Source organism: Crocodylus siamensis, chromosome 4, assembly GCF_052110815.1.
Source record: "Crocodylus siamensis isolate JL-2025a chromosome 4, ASM5211081v1, whole genome shotgun sequence".
NCBI classification, from domain to species: domain Eukaryota; kingdom Metazoa; phylum Chordata; order Crocodylia; family Crocodylidae; genus Crocodylus; species Crocodylus siamensis.
The window spans coordinates 47,254,637-47,270,774 of NC_143398.1; the positions used below are offsets into that span (position 1 = coordinate 47,254,637).

Consider the following 16,138-nt stretch of genomic DNA (forward strand, 5'->3'; position numbering starts at 1 on the left):
ATCTGGTCTTTGCTGGTGAGCCCTTCCTGTGGTGGTAGCTGGCCTTTTCTTTCCTACATCAAGTGAGGGACCTGACAACCTTGGTGGGAAATTTTCCTCTTGGATCCTGATCACCTCACCTGGGACACACATGCTCCCAACCCTTCTACCACAGCCTTTCTCAGACCTGGCAGGCCTCCATCCAACTGAGACTCCAGTAGAGTATTTGGTGGGAGGGGGAAGCAGGGGATGAACAGGGCACCAGGGACAGCCAGCAGGGAGGCTGTGTTGCAGGTCTGGTGCAGCCAGTATGCATCAAGCCTGCCCCTCAGCTGCAGCCCCATAGACTTGAGCACAGGGCTGCCAGGCTTCTATGTCTGGATGGCATGGGTCTGCACCTGCCATAGCAAAGGCTCCTGTGGTGGGTGGGGCAATTCTAAGTTGGCATCCAGGGCAGCTGCCCCGCTCCCTTCGTAGTTATATGCTACCGAGCATAAGATAATCTTCAAATTGGAGAACGTAATACCTTCCAAAATCCATTTTGAAAAAGAGTGTGAAATGCAAGGCCTAAGTTGGCTTTACTCATCGCTTCATCCAGCTGCTTTTCTGGCTGAACACCTCAGTCCATTCTGTTTACTACCAAACATTGGTCAGAGTACCCAGGCACCAAGTACAAAGCAAAGTTCAGTTCCGCATGCTGCTTGAATGTACAAGCCTCATATCAAAAGTATCTCCTACATAAAATAGACTTGAGACTTCTTTTTTTCAGGTTTTGTTAAACTCTGGGTTTCAAGATCTACATTCTACAGAGACAATTATATTGCAATTTTAGTGTCTAATAGGGCCATAAACTTAATTCATGTAAATATGACCATAAACTTAATTCCAATGGTGCCATCGGAAAGAAAGTAAACTAAGCATTTTGACAATTTTTTGTTCAAACAACACTGTTATAATTTCAGACATTTTTAATGAGTATGTTGTTCTATGCAACTCTATCTTAAGATCTTTTGGTGGAGAAAAATAAGTTTTTTGAAATGTAGTGTATGTAGAGCTCCACAGTAAGTTAACTTTTAAAAATGTTATTTCTTAATTAAATTGCATACCCAGTTTCCTAACCAATACATTGGAATTAGAAGAGTAATAATGGTTTTATTAATTTGCAGGACATTTTTTATAATTAACATTAGAATAACTTCTGTTTGTTTGGGTTTTTTTTTACAGTGGTGATGAGTTCGTCACTTTTCTTCTGAAACTGAATAGACAGTGTGGTCACCTTACAGCTGCTGTGCAGTCTATCATCACCCAGTTACCCTCAAACTCTCACAAGGTATCTAACAAAGATGCACCCGGGGTATTCATTAGTTTAGCCTCTAAATGGAAAATATGAATAAAGATTATAGTCTTTTTTTACTTTTATAGTATTGCCTAGTTCAGATAAGTGTCTGTCATTCTTTTGTAGTGTTATTTTGAAACTCACTTTAAGTTGCAATATTCTTTAAAAAACAAAGAAAAAAAACCCCTTAAGCTTTGTAAGCTTCCAAAGTATGTCACCTTGGTTTCCCCAATGTCATAGTGTATAAAGGTTATAAATACATTACAGAAATGTTTTGGTAGTGTTGGAGTGATGTGGTAGCCATGATAGTCTAGGAAATATGTGAAAGATAAGGATTTTTATGGGTGATCTTCTAATGGATCACTGCCATGGTTGGGTAGGGGTTCCATGGCAAAAACAGTGATACGAAAAGGTTCTGTTACTTCAGAAGATTGAAAATCAGTGGAGTAGAAGAATGCATTATGTTTGAAAGCTTGTCTAAGTCTATCCCAACCATAGTATTGACCCCAGTAAAAGATAACATCCACAGAAATCCTTGCCTCGTGTTCATGTTTTAATTGCAGTTGTTCTAGGTCAGAATTGTTCTAGATTTTGAGTAACTCTGTAAACTTTTAATAGATTGTACTGGAGTGGGGTCCACCCCAGAGCTTCTCTAAAGTTTGTGAGGACTTGGTCTGCAGTGTTGAAGATTTGGGTGAAGAAGTTAGTAAACTGAAGGACCTTATGCAAAAGGTGGGTATATGTCTGAATATATTTGAAATGCCATAGACTCATTTCATTTAACAAATTCTGTACCTGCTGCCACAGAGAAGATCTTTAAAGACTAGTTTGGTCACTTCCTTCCAAGTTGGCATAGGTTGCTGTGGAGGCAATAGAAATTTGGGGTTGAGAAGTGCAGTAACTGTTCTTACATCACCCACTGGTGATTCATCCATACAGTTTGAAGGCAGTGTTGATAAATATCATAGGAAGCTAGAACTACTTTTTCATCTTTTTGCTTATCTTTTTTTTTAAATTGAAAAGCAGAGAGCTGAATCTTTATGGTAGAGAAATGCAACCCAAAATGAGGGAATATCCTTGGGTTCCTTGAAAACCACACAACTATAAACATCCTTCTGTCAATGTGAAAGTATCATCTGGATAAACTGACTCTTCATGACAAAGATATTAAGGTTCTTTTGGAGATGGAATAGGAGGCAACCTAGATAAATGTGCAGAGGTGACAAAAGAAGAGGGTGGGAGAGGTCAAGGCTAGATGTTAGCACCACATCAGTCACTCTCAAACCAACACAATGACAAGCTCCTGTCAGACAGGGTCGCTGTAAGTAATAGGCTTGTAAAAGGAATGACTGTGCTGGGATTCAGTAAATGGAGCATCAGTGTCAGAAAGGAATCTGTTGCTGAATGAAGCCATGTGGAAGTCAGTCCATGGATATACTATTAATATTATTTCCTGTAGTTTAGGTAAATTTACATGTCTGTAGCAGCTTTTTCTTAATATGTTTGATTCCTATTTTTTATATAGCCGGTTTGAGGTTGTTGCAAAGAACTGTTAGGCATTTGTGTGCCTACATTTATGTATATAATAGTTAATTTTATGTAAACGTGGTGATTGCGTATGCAAATGAACAGTTACAGTTAGGCCATTTGTACTTGTAAGCATAAAAGGAGGTCATAGCACTTTTATGTATGTCAAACTTCAGGCATTCTTGTACCACAGCCTTTGGATGCATTTTTAAAACGTTTCGTTCTCACGTTCTAACATGTTAGAAACATACTCTTCTTACAGTTACATTGCAAAAATAATCATTACATTATATGTGCTATCCATGATTATTGTTCTGAATAACATCCTTGTAACCTTAAAACATACCTTTGTGTTTTATTGGGAGCTTCACTGTTGACAGAGGCAAAGTGAGTAAACATGTAAGTGTGAAAAGTGATATTAAGTAAGTTAAATGATATTTTTTAATCCAGTAAATATAATTAGTATAGATAAATTCCAGGTAAACTCTTTAATCATTTTCTTCTAGACTTCATTAAATAAAGAACTATCAACTAAAGTATAAAATTCTTTAACCAGTTTTATAACTGTAATATTCTTGTGGGGGGATTCACCTGACCCCAGTGAAGTCAATGACACAAGCCCTTGGTATTCTCAGTAAAGTCAGCACTTTTACCCCAATTTTCCTGTATGCTTACTGCAGGACTGTCCAATTGGTGGGTCACCTCTAGCCTGAAAGAGGTTAACTCTGGGTGCTGCTTCCTCTCCTGCTGTCACCATAGTCTTTGGACTCTCCTCCTCCTCCATCTTCCACTTGCTGCCTCCACCCCTAGGGGTTGAGTGGTACAACTGGTGAATCTGTGGTGGAGAGCAAGTGAGCTTTGTAGTGCACAGCACAGCGGCATACAGCCCCTAGCCTCTCAGAAAAGGGGCAATCTCAGCTTACTGCGTTTCTATTACAGGGGAGTCATTGAACTAAATATAACTAATTATATAATGATGTTATAATTGTGTGAGTGTTTGCGTGCGTTACAAATTATGCCTCTTATGATTACATAGTCCTGATATAACATGTGATTATTGCTAAGTTTGCTGTTACAGTATAATAATTACTAACCCATATGGTGCAGGATATTTTTTTCAACAATTGTGTTGGCAGTTTTAAATCTCTTAAGGAATTCTGTTTATTTATGGCAAGTTGCTGCCATTTTGGTTTTTACTATTTATGTGATAACTTGCTGAGCACTAGATAAGATAAAGACCTGCTCACACCGAGTTCAGTAGAAGCTTTGTGGTAGACTTGAGCTGAAACATCAGGCCCCAATTAAAAAGAGAGCAAAACAAAATGAGTGTGTGTGTGTGTGTGTGTGTGTAAAACTGATGTAAACCCAAAGTAGGGTTTAGTGTATTTTATTGAGTCTCTGACACTAACATGTTAATTATTTTTCATTAAATTATTAGTTTCAAAATGGACAAAAGAATGACCCGAGTCGTGTGCAACTCCTAGAAAGAACACCCACATGGAAGAATAGATTAATAAAAAAGGGAGCAGTAACCCTGTTTGGATTTGGAATTCTCTTACTTATAACCAAAGTAACCTTAAGGAAAACCTAATTTTTAACAAACATTTTGTTCTGAAATATGTTATCTGTTCACTGGATAGAACTACAACTTGTATTTATAATGTGAGAAGATACTTGAAGAACCTGACAAGAACCTGTTACCATAGTCTTCATAGTTTCATTTTTGAAGAGTTTAAATTTTATAATGATCAGTACTTGAAAGTTAGAAAGAAATTACATTGCAAACTCGATCCAGCTTTCTTTAAAAAGTTTTCTTTGAAAATCTACTTTAAATTTTGTTATAGCTTATAAATTTACAAATAAAACCTGGAAAACATTTAGATTAAGTCTAACATATAAATGCCATAGTCTGTCTGTTCGTAATGCTTTATTCACACTCTGATTGGCTGCCAAGACACCCAATCAGACTGCTCCAAGAGTGTGCAGCCTGCTGCCATGACAACAGGGAGAGAGGGGATGGGGCCAGCACAGCTGGCCTCAGTCCCTGCCCCTCCCTACCCTGCTCCATGGAGGAGCTGGAGGCAGTGGTGGCGGGACAAGGGGGGTGGTGAACAGTGTTAGACCTGCAGCGGTGGCATGAGGGGATGGGGGGAATGGACTCGGTCCTGCCACAGTGTGGGGGGAGAGCAGGCCCTGATGTTGCCATGACAGCAGGGACAGAGGGGAAGGAGCAGGGGGGCGAGGCCAGTGCAGCTGCCCCCTCCCTCCCACTCTCAGGAGGCGACGGCAATGAAGTGGACAGAGTGGAGGCGGGTGGTGCGGCAGTGGCACAGGATGTTGGGTGGTGGTGCTCTGTCTGTCCATGCCCCCCACCCTCCGGCATTCATGGGAAGGGGAGGCAGGTGGACACGGGCCTGGCAGATGGGGAAGAGAAGTGGGCCTGGCCCCAAAATGGGAGTGGGAGGCAGGCAGGCTGGGGGAGCTTGCTCTACGCCTGGCCCAGCCCCACAACAGTGGCGGGGGGGGGGGGCAAGCCCAGCCCCAAAATGGCAGTGGGCAGGGTGATGGGGGTTTCACCAGGCCCAGCCCAGCCCCACAACAGGCAGGGTGGGGGTGGGTGCGCGCTGGGCCCAGCCTAGCCTGGCACTGGAACAACAGTGGGGGGTGGGGGGGCACCGGGCTGCCTCTGCAACGGCTGGGGGAGGGGCTGCCCCAAAATGGCAGAGAGGGGTGTCAGGCCCGATCTGGCCCGGCCCTGCAACAACAGAGGGGATGGGGTGGGTGGGCACGGCAGAGGAGAGGAAAGGGGGACCAGGCCCAGCCCTGAAGGTAAGGGGAGGGGGCCTTACGCAGTCCTCTGTCCCCACCCACACTCTCCCCTTCCCCACCACACCCATCATCCTTGTTGGGCAATTGGCTAATTTTTATATAAAACAAAGGTGCCCTTTTTTTAAACTCATTTCTTTTTCTTATTTAGCTGCCACTTGTAAATACGGCACATCTTCAAATACTTTGTTATACTGTTTATTATTTACAACAGTAGTGAAATCTGTTTTTCTCAGGACCCTTAATCAGAATATTAAAGACAGCAGTACAACTGTGTTGGTCAGTATTTTATAGAGCTGTATCATTTCATTGCACATGGAAAAAAAAGAAGATGTGCTATGGTCACTCTTTTATTCTAGGGATCTTGTTGAATCTTTAATCATAAGCATTGGTTTGATCCATCACCTCTATTTATCTCATCTCAGCAGCTACTTTCATATGGCAATATCCAATGTTACAGCTACAATGAACAGATGATAATCCTGTCCTTTAAATATTTAATGAGCCCCCCATATCTTTTTTGGAAAAAAATACTTGTAGTTCTTCATTGTAAAGTTTTATATGGGTCACAAATACAACTACCTGTTGAATAAGGTTGAGATTAATAGTACTAGAGCAAACCTCATGAGAATGGAATATAAAGTTGCTATATAATTTTTATGTCTAGACTTGTATATTACAAAGATGGATGTTGTTAATAAAATTCTAGCAGACTGATTTAACACAGATCATAGAGGATTAAGAATTTTCCCTTGAACTCTGCTATCCAAACTTGTGTAATAAATTCCCTCCTTTAGCAGAGTGACCTACATTAGCTTATTCAGTGTTTGTTAATAGTAGCAGATACAGATTAACTAACACTGAAAATTATTTAAACACTGGAAGTTCAGAAAATCTGGACGTACTTTTGTACGTGGTGTGGCCCTTTACGGAAACTCCATATCTGCATTCTGCATGCTGTAAATGTTTAATTCCTCATGAGTGACTTGTGCGATAAGTATCTCTCTCAATTCACTTTCTAAAGTTTTTCACTGATTGTAAGTAAAAGCTATGGAAAGAGTAACAGGAGTGTTGTTCCTTCAGTTTAGGTAATATGGGTACATGCAGCTTAGCAAACCTAGATTGCAAGAAGGAGTGGGAAGGGAGGGAAATAGACACCAAATTGCAGCCCTTTGCGCTTCAGTGGTTCAACAAGAAATCTGCTTTGAGCATTTTCTCTTACCAAATCTTCTGTAGCTATCTTCTTAGAAACCTATGTTCCCTTCTTTTTATAATTAAATTACTCAACCTCCTGATGTCCTAGATTCTTCTTAAATCTGCAGACTTCTATTTCTAGACGTCAGGGAGGAGGACGTGTACCACAGTTTCCTTATATACTTACCCACTCAGCAGCTTTTTTGCTGTCCTCTGCCAGCACAAATGAAGGTGTGCATAAAGCTTTAAAACAGTGGCTTTAACTGTCAAGGTTTGAAGAAAGAACTTTACTGGATTTTGCTCTCAAAATGTTCTCACTTTTATCACAGTTTTTCTTGTACCAGTAATATTTCTGTTACTTCACCCAGTAGTTACTAAGAAAGAACAAATAGAAATGTGAAAAATTGTCAAAAATTTGCTTTTACCTTTCTTGCTAATAATGTAGTCAAGGTACTACCAAATCTGTCTTCCTACCAACTGATTTGTCACAACCAAATGCTGATGTTCTCCACATCTTTGTCTTAATCAAAAGTGATCACCATTCTCTCAAACATGGATGGAATATTGAAATCTGCAGAAGGCTTTTTTTTATTTTGAGTGCATCTTATATGGAAAATACTATAAACATACACACACATTTTTGATCTCAGACAGTTTTAGACAATAACTAGATCTCAAAATATCTTTCGGAGAAATGGGTTGTTTTTTACTTTATAGATGTACAACTGAACCACTGAGAGGTGCAGAGAGCCTAAAATGTCACTTGTAGAACCAGGAAAAAAGCCAAGAACTTAATTTCAATTTCACTGTTGCAATCCAGTATTAATTTTTTTTCTCAGTAATAAATTTAATTGCTGTCTAACACAGTAACTAAAATGAGAAATATTTTTTCCAAAGTTTGTGGAAGAATATTTATTTCTTAAAGACCTTTTATATGTTAAACTTCAGATATACCAATTTAAAAAAGAGAACCACTGCAGAAAATAGTTTTTATCGGTATTTGTATTATAACCTGTTAAATATAACAGCATGAATGATGTCATTGCTGAAAAATACATATAAAGAATCATGCTTATCGATAAATGTTGTGTACTTAAAGTTATAAAATAATTTTTTACAGAAACCAATTATAGGTATGAGTTCTGTACTAAGCTTATTTTATAAAGATGAAGTCAACAGAAAAGTAATAATTTAAATAAATTCCAGATGTCTTCATTTAACTACCCTACTTTCATCCAAGTTAGAAAACATGATATTGCCCTGTTACCTGATACAGATACACCTTAGAAAATTGGGTTGACAGCCATAAACGCTGAATCTACTACACTGGTTGGAACTGTAGGTGCGTTTAAATCTGTTGCAGGCTTCACAGAGAGATTTTGCACAGCAAATGATTATTTAATGGCTGGTTTTCTTTAAATTAGATAGGAACACAGTTTCAGGAACTACATAAGAAAGAGCTAAAGTTAAGAGGAGCAATTATTTTCAGTTTGCACGCTAATTGCTATAGTTTCCTGCTTATGAAGATAACTTCATAAGCAGTAATAGGATGCTAGGCAACTTCAGTTATCTAATACCCCCAAATGACCACTGTCTGTAAGAGAGATTTTATTTTCATTGCACTCCTAAAAAATGATGAAAAAATGTTTCTTTTTAAATAAATCTTCAGATTACCTTTGTGATTATTTATTACTTGTGGAATCCCCATGTGGATAAATCCCTGTTGGACTTTGGATTTATTTCATTATGATGTTAATAATTGTAAATAGAAATACTGGTGCAGTATAAGTATAGTACTGTCCCCTTCTCTTTGCAGCTCCTTATGCTGCTCAGAATGTGTGTGTGATATGTGTATATATATATGTGTATATATGTATGTATATGTAAACATGTGTAAGTGTGTGCATACTATGATACGCTAGATAAGGGAAGCCAAAATCTTGGAACAATCACTGTTGATTATCTGAAATATCAGCTGTTCAGAATCACAAGGACTGTAATGAAAGGGAGAAGATTAGACACAATTTTAAGAGGAAAACTAAAACTGATCTAGATCTTTTGTCACATTGTCACATGAAGTTGTGTTTAATTTCCTCTTCTCAAACTGTCTCATAAACTGTGCCTTTCAGGACTTATTCTCTCCTTGTGATGTCATGCTAATCTTTCTATCTTGCAATTGCTGATTCTAAATTCACTTCTCAAACGTGCCTGTAATAGAAAGGGACAAGATGCAGAAAAAAAAGAGGCCACTTGGAAATTTATCTTCTAGGCTATGCTGTTCTGAAATTCTGAGCCATTTAGTTTCACTGTGGGTGATTTCAGATGAAAATAATCCTGCTGAGAGATCTTACCCTGGAAGTCATCAAAATGAAAATGACTTTCCTAGAATAATAATAATAATGCAATATTTTACACCTTTGCAAGGTGGTTTGCGATAAATTGCTAAAGAGCTTTGCTTACCTTAAGCTACACAACAACCCTGTGAGGTGGTATCCCATTTTACAGAAGTGTAAATTGAGACTTGGAAGTCTGAGTAAATCAAAAGCATTGTACTGACTGATAATATGCTATTTATATGACTGAATCAGAATTTTGTAGCCATGTATTTTCCTAGCATGTGCTGGTGCCAAAAAGTAACTGATCTAGAGAAGAGCTAGGTGACCTGTCTCTTTGTGGAGATTTCTATTTGAAATCATTATCTTTTTGGGGGACAAGAGTAAGACACACTATAATTATTTAAAAGATACATAGAAATGTTAAAGGAAGTATTGGATGCTTAAGGGATTTGTAATGAGAGATGGAGTGTTCTACAGCTAAACAGCTGTTTCAAATCCAGCACACTTTAGTTATAACCAAATGTTATTAGGAACCGTAAGTTGTTTGTTGGCTTAGCCTGTCTGTCGGCAGGTAAATGTCCACGTAACAGGGCTAACTAACTTACTGCCACCAATTTTTAGTCTTAGCTGAGAATTCAGGATGGCCTTCCTCTTTATCATTAGACAGTCAATCCAGGCCTGCGCTGAGGTACATTATTGGGGCAGTGAAAGGAAGTTTTTACACCTATTGGGGTGAAGAAAGGGTTTGTTTTCAGGCCTACCAATAAACATCTTAAATTAATTATTGGGTTTTTAACAAAACTAGTTAGGTGAGAATTGCATAATACACAATATAATTTTTACTCAGTAAAGATATGAAAGTACTAGTTTGAATGCTTTTGATTTACTGTGGCTTATGATTAACTTTATTAAATAAATAAGCAAAATAATAAACCATTTGAAACTGAATTTCTCACATTGCACACAATTCAGTATGCTACCTATCAGATGAAATAGTAAATCCTTTCGACATAGAAGAGCAAAGATGGCTTTTAAAAATCAGGTGAAAAATACTAACAACATAATTTTTGAACCACTGGAACCATTTTTTCATTTTATAAACAATGAAAAGTTGAGAATGATGTATTGATTCCATCAATGACAATATTTGCCAGCAACCAGCCTCCACATTTTTAGATTTATTAGCTGAAAGAGGTTTTATAAAATTCATAGGCAGACACAAATATGTGATTAGATCAACAAGAGAACACACATTTGAGACTACATCATGAGTATTATAAAGATCTTTTGGCAGATACTCAGTGTGTTATGGAAGTAGTTATAAATAATTCAAATATTTATATTTTAAATAAAGATTCTAAACCTTAAAGTGAGAGGCTGTTGAATACATTAGCACTGTTTTTGTCTCAGGTTTTGAAGATTCAAAGTTACAAAAGTGAATCCTGGCACAGTAAGCTTTAGGTGTATAGAGAGAGCATTTAATACATAGAGCATGAGAAATGTTGTAAAGATGGGAAGTGGAAAAAACAAGGACGTGTTGGATATGGTACAATATTGGTTCTTTATTAATACGTTTTCTATACAAAAATTTTGCATCCTGCTGAATGTATACTTGAGGATCTTCCTGGTGGGAAAAGATTGAACAGCAAGTCAAATAATGGTCTAACTAGTTTCTTTCACGATGTGACCGGTGACATTAGATTGTAGACCAGATTTTAAAATATTAGGATGGGAAGTACAGGAATCCTTATCAAGTCACTTAACTAAAAGGGTACTGGTTTTTGGAAATGTAGAGCGATAGGGAGCTAGACACAGCATCCCAGTATCTTTAAAATGGATGTTTTTTTGTCATACCAAACAAGGCTTTTGTATTTTAACACCAGAACTTAAGAGGGGAGGAGCTACTCAGATACAATTTTATTTTAATTGTGTGCATGGAAAAGTGTGTCTGTCTGTATTCCTTAGGCACCCTTACATACCTTAAAAATACAATCAGAATAATAAAAAGATCTTATCAGCCTCAGGTAGCTTGGGTATCTCTGCAGTATTGCATTGTGTGTAGACATAGCTTAAGTCTTAAAGAAAATTCCCCCAGAGGCATAGCTGCACCTTTAGGTGACTCCGAACTTTTATTCACTGAAATGTGGCTCCTACCGCTAGGAAAGGGAAAGGGTAGCTTATCATCATTATAGATGCTTGTAATTCACAAAGGGGGTAGATGTAGACTTTGTCTTTACAGTGAACTATGGTTACTTTTAGTGAGACATGATTGTAACTAAACAGGGCCAAACAGGGTACAGGATCTCAAACCTGTCTACCAGGTTGTTGTCATCCCTACCCTGTTGTATGAGTGTTGAATAGATACAGATGACATACCAGAAACATCTGAAAACTTCGGAATGTTCCCATTGGCAATGTCTTTAGAAAATCCTTCATATCAAATAGAAGAACAGAAAATGAATGGATGAGTGCCAGCACTAACAAGTAACCACCACCAGCATTGAAGCTATGTTTATATGGCACAAGCTCTATTGGACGGGACCTGTCATTGTTGGACAACCATCTCCCAAAACAGGTTCTCTGTCTACTCCAACTCACTCACTGATATTCCTGACTCTAAAGGTGGGCAAAAAAGTGAAAGACACCTAGTGAAGGCCAACTGGAAAGAATGTGATATTAAGAGACCTGGAGGACTGAATTTCCCCCAGTGGTGTCACTGATCATTTTTCAAGCAAAGCTCAATTCATGGACAGACCAGAGACAAAAAGGAAGGACCTGTGACCTGATAGCACCAGGATCTATTTGCTGTTGAACAGGCAGATCTTGGGCCACCTGCATCATCTACAGACTCATAGGTGACTTTGCTGTTTGCTGGAAGACTGTCCTGGTCATAGAGACGGCCTCCATGGGAAACAATGGTGAGCTATAGGTACTTCTAGTGAGACAGCTAGTGTCAAACAAGCTCCCATTCTCCTCTGTTGCACTGATGAAAAAGGAAATAGCCATGAATGCCACTGAAAATTGCTTCAGCAGATGCTGGTAAAGGTGACTTGAAGAGCTTTGTGCCAGACCGAAGCAACTTCTTCCTATTTCAAACTCCAGGCCGAGCCAAAACAGCCACGCACTGATCTTCAACGAGAGGAAGGGACTTGGAGGCGCAAGAAAAGTGACCCAGGAAGCGTGAGGCCACCGCCCCCGAGGATGCTGCAGCGCTCGTGAAGACAGGGAGGCCGGGGTTTGGCCCAAGGCCCAGGCCCTCCCCAGCTCCTGCAGGCGTGAGGACAAGGGCGGCCCCGGAGGAGAAGTGCGGCTGGGCGGCGGTCGGAGCACGAGGCCAGGGAGCTGTGAGGCCCTGGGGCTGCCCCGTCCCGTCGCGCCGCGCGCGCGGAGGAAGCTCCTGGCTGCAGCCGCACGCGGGGGCGGAGCGGGGCTGCGAGGGGCGGTGTCCAGAGCCCCGGGCGCTCCGCGCAGCCCTCGGGCCGGCCCCGGCGCCCCGTGCCCGGCGCCCGCCCGGCCAGGGGCGCGGCGTTGACATGAGGCGGGCGGGGCGGGGGCCCCGCCGCCTCCCGCCCACGGGGCGCCGGCGGCTGTAGCCGCGCTGTCCCGCGCCGCAGCCGGTTGCGCCCCGCGCGGGGCTCGGGCTGCAGGTGCGGGGAGGCGGCGGGGACGCACGGGCGCCCCGGGGCTCTTGCCATCAGCCGTCCACCAAGCCCGCGCGGCGCCCACCACCCCCACCCGCGGGCCGCCCGGCCGCAGCACGAGGGGCGAGAGCGCGGCGCGTGTCCCCGCCCGGCGCTAGCCCGCGCCCGCGCCCGCGCCGGCGGGGCTGCAGGGGAAGGAGCTCCCCAGGTGCGGGGCCGCGTCCGCCTCCCGCTCCATGGGATTCCGGCCGCCCCGGCAGGACAGACCGCCCCGGCGCCTGAAGGGGCTCTAATATGAACTGTCTCCCTGGGATCTGCCTTGCTGTTGCCCTGCTCCTGTGCGGGGCCACCCCGCCGGTCACCTCCTCATGGTGGTAAGTGCCGCGGTGCCCGGGGAAGCTGGGGGAGGCTCCCTCGCGTGCGTTGTCAGACCCCCCTCCGAAACCTCTGTCCCGGATCCAGCCGCCGGGTATCTTTTCCCCGTCTCTTCTCTCAGCATCTCTTTTCCCAGCCGGCTCCTCCTCTCCCTCCCTCCCCTTATAATTAAGCGCCTTGAAGGGGGGGAATCCTTTGATCAGGATTTTCAGCGAGGTTTACAGAGGAGCTTGGATACCCAGCTGTGTAAATAATAGACCGGGGTGCACGAAGTTTGGTTCAGATCTGGCACCAGCTTTAGCATCATCTAGTATCTGTGGAGAGATGGGCTCGATTCTTCTTTGACAAGTCAGATATCTTTGCTGGAATATGACTTTATTCGGTACATAAAACAGTCGCTTAAGCTGAAGCTGTCTGGAGCTCCCTCAGGTAAGTCACCAGCCAAAGCAGCACCGTGATGTGTTTTTTTACTGCTTGCATAGGCTTCTTCTACCAGCATCCGTGGATGTAACTCTTGTTCCCTACCCTCCTTACATTCATTCAAATGCAAGTGCTGAATTGTCCGACTAGTCTACACGAATTCCCAGTTCCCTCATTCTCCCCAACCTGCCCCTGCTCTGTCTTTTCCTTCCTCCACCTCCAACCTCCCTCCCCAAAACAATTCTCATGGCTGAACTAAAACCTCTAAATCAAACAGGACAAATCCTTCAGGGATCGATCACTATCCTGACTTCAAAAGATATTCGATCTTGTTGTAATACCACCTAAGTGAGCTGAAAAACACAGAACCAGTTAAAGGTTAGGACAGAGCTAGAGATTTCCTTCAGCAAACGGGGTCTTAAAACATAACAGAAGAGACATTGGTGTGGGATGGGAATTAAACCTCTCCTTGTCAGCCTGGAAAGCAGGGGACATATTTAACCTTGACACTGGATCTCAGGTTGATTTATCAGACTGACCATTTTTCAATAAAGTGACTACTTCTGCTTTCTGAGATGTATAAACATTAGTTATTGTAACTGCTTTTTTGTCACATTGTCTCAACTGTCACTTAAATATGCTTTTGGAAGTTACAGCTTCAACAATTTTATAATTGTGCAAAATAACAAAAATATTAGAAAAAGACATATTTCTTCTGGTTGATCGCTTCAAAAGACACCTATGGCAGTTTGGGTTTTATAAGAGGTACCTTGCTAAACATTTCAGGACTAATAGAGAACATCTGGATGCAGATGATGATGTAATTTAATTTTTGTCAAGGATTTTTGTTAAGCACTTCATGAAGCTATTTTGGTCTTTGGTTCTTCCAAACATGCAATAATATAAAATACAACAATCCAGTGCTTTAAGGAGGATTTTAGACCCCAAGACAGGAGATGCAACTGTACACTGAATACTTTAACATGGGTCCTGGTGTGAAGAGATGACAGTAAATGTGGGCAGAGCAATGGGAGATAGAGCCAACAGCTGTATGGGGGGGAGGGGAGGAGGAGGGCAGCAGCAGCAGCTCCTGGCATGTGTGTATGAGGACCCTGCTCCTGTGTACCAGGCCCGCTCAGTGCCCTCTTTTCCCTTGCTAGTGCAACCCCCATGCTCCCATCCTTTCCAGTCAGAGCCCCTCCCCTTGCCAGCCAGTAAGGTACCTCCTCCCAGACACCCACTACAAGGCAAGGTTGGTACCCTCCCCTCCCCTGCTACACACTCTTCCCAGTGGCTCATCTCCCTCTTGCCCACCTGTTAGCACTCTCCACACCCCGAGGGGGCTGAGCCCTGACTCTTAAGGCACTGTCCCTCACCCGCAGCCCATGGTACCACCTCAGCCCCCATCACCAGTGGCTGCCTGTCCATCTTTGGCCTTGTTCCACCTTACACTGTGAGCCGCACAAAAGTTGATCAGCTTACTGCTGGCTTCCGGTCACACCCTCAGTTTGAGTGGCAGGTATGGGTGGAGCAATACCACCTTAATGGAACAGGAGCTGGTTATGTACAGAAAGATATAATCCTGCCCTGGAGTGGCATAACTTTGAGCTGCATAACAAGTGCTTTATAGATCACTTAGAGGTGTTAATGTGCTGACAGTCCAGGGTTAAGAGCTCCAGCAGGAGCTGGCCAAAATTAATGTGTAACGATGCTCTTTGCCTCCTGCAGGTACATGGGGGCGGTGGGGTCACCACGGGTCATGTGCGACAATGTGCCAGGCTTGGTGAGCCGCCAGCGGCAGCTGTGCCACCGGCACCCCGAGGTAATGCGTTCCATTGGTCAGGGTGTGGCTGAGTGGACAGCAGAGTGCCAGCACCAGTTTCGCCAGCACCGCTGGAACTGCAACACGCTGGACCGGGACCACAGCCTCTTTGGGAGGGTCCTACTGCGCAGTGAGTATGCCCCACACCTAGGGTGCACACGAATGTGGTGTGATGGGAGGGGGCTTTAGTTGTGCCATGCCCCAGGTACCACTGGGCAACAGGGACCCAGTGATTGAGAGGGGGCAACAAGAGCTATGGGACTCCTGTGTCTGGGAGGGGGTGGGAGTGGTGGAATATTTGTGATGTGTGGGGGGAGCAGGAGGACCCTTGTGGCTGGGAGGGATTGCCAGAATTTAGTCATAAGGAAGTAGGTCTGAAAGGGACCTCCAGAGGTCACCTAGTCCAATACCCTCCCTAGGACTTCCTTGCCCTAGCATTTCACACCTCACACCAACTATCTGTAACCAGCTTTTCCAGCTTGCACAGCAGAGGAGGAAACTATTCTACAGCCCCTTGTGTCTGCAGTGAGTGGCCCCTTCAGGAAAGGGAGCAGAATCTGAAATCAGCCTTGTATAAGGGAGTCTCCCTGTTCCAGTGGAATCATTAGTGGAGAGACACGCACTTGCTCTTGGAGAATCTGGCTGCAACTTAGCTGTCAGCATGTAAACATGCAAAGCAGGG

At 42.8% G+C, this 16,138-nt stretch overlaps 2 protein-coding genes across 3 annotated transcripts in view; both read left to right on the top strand.

The window, feature by feature from the left end:
* The window catches only part of ASZ1 (ankyrin repeat, SAM and basic leucine zipper domain containing 1), a 69,716-nt gene extending 65,283 nt beyond the window's left edge, over nt 1-4,433 (top strand). The window contains exons 12-14 of the mRNA XM_090041567.1: nt 1,204-1,309; nt 1,934-2,047; nt 4,281-4,433. Of these exons, the coding sequence (XP_089897693.1) occupies nt 1,204-1,309; nt 1,934-2,047; nt 4,281-4,433 (373 nt within the window). The remainder of the gene's footprint in view (nt 1-1,203; nt 1,310-1,933; nt 2,048-4,280) is intronic.
* Nucleotides 4,434-12,655: 8,222 nt separating this feature from the next.
* The window catches only part of WNT2 (Wnt family member 2), a 34,892-nt gene continuing 31,409 nt past the window's right edge, over nt 12,656-16,138 (top strand). For both annotated transcript variants that reach the window (XM_090042223.1, XM_090042225.1), the window contains exons 1-2: nt 12,656-13,213; nt 15,363-15,586. In XM_090042223.1, the coding sequence (XP_089898349.1) occupies nt 13,134-13,213; nt 15,363-15,586 (304 nt within the window). In that variant the 5' untranslated portion in view covers nt 12,656-13,133. The remainder of the gene's footprint in view (nt 13,214-15,362; nt 15,587-16,138) is intronic.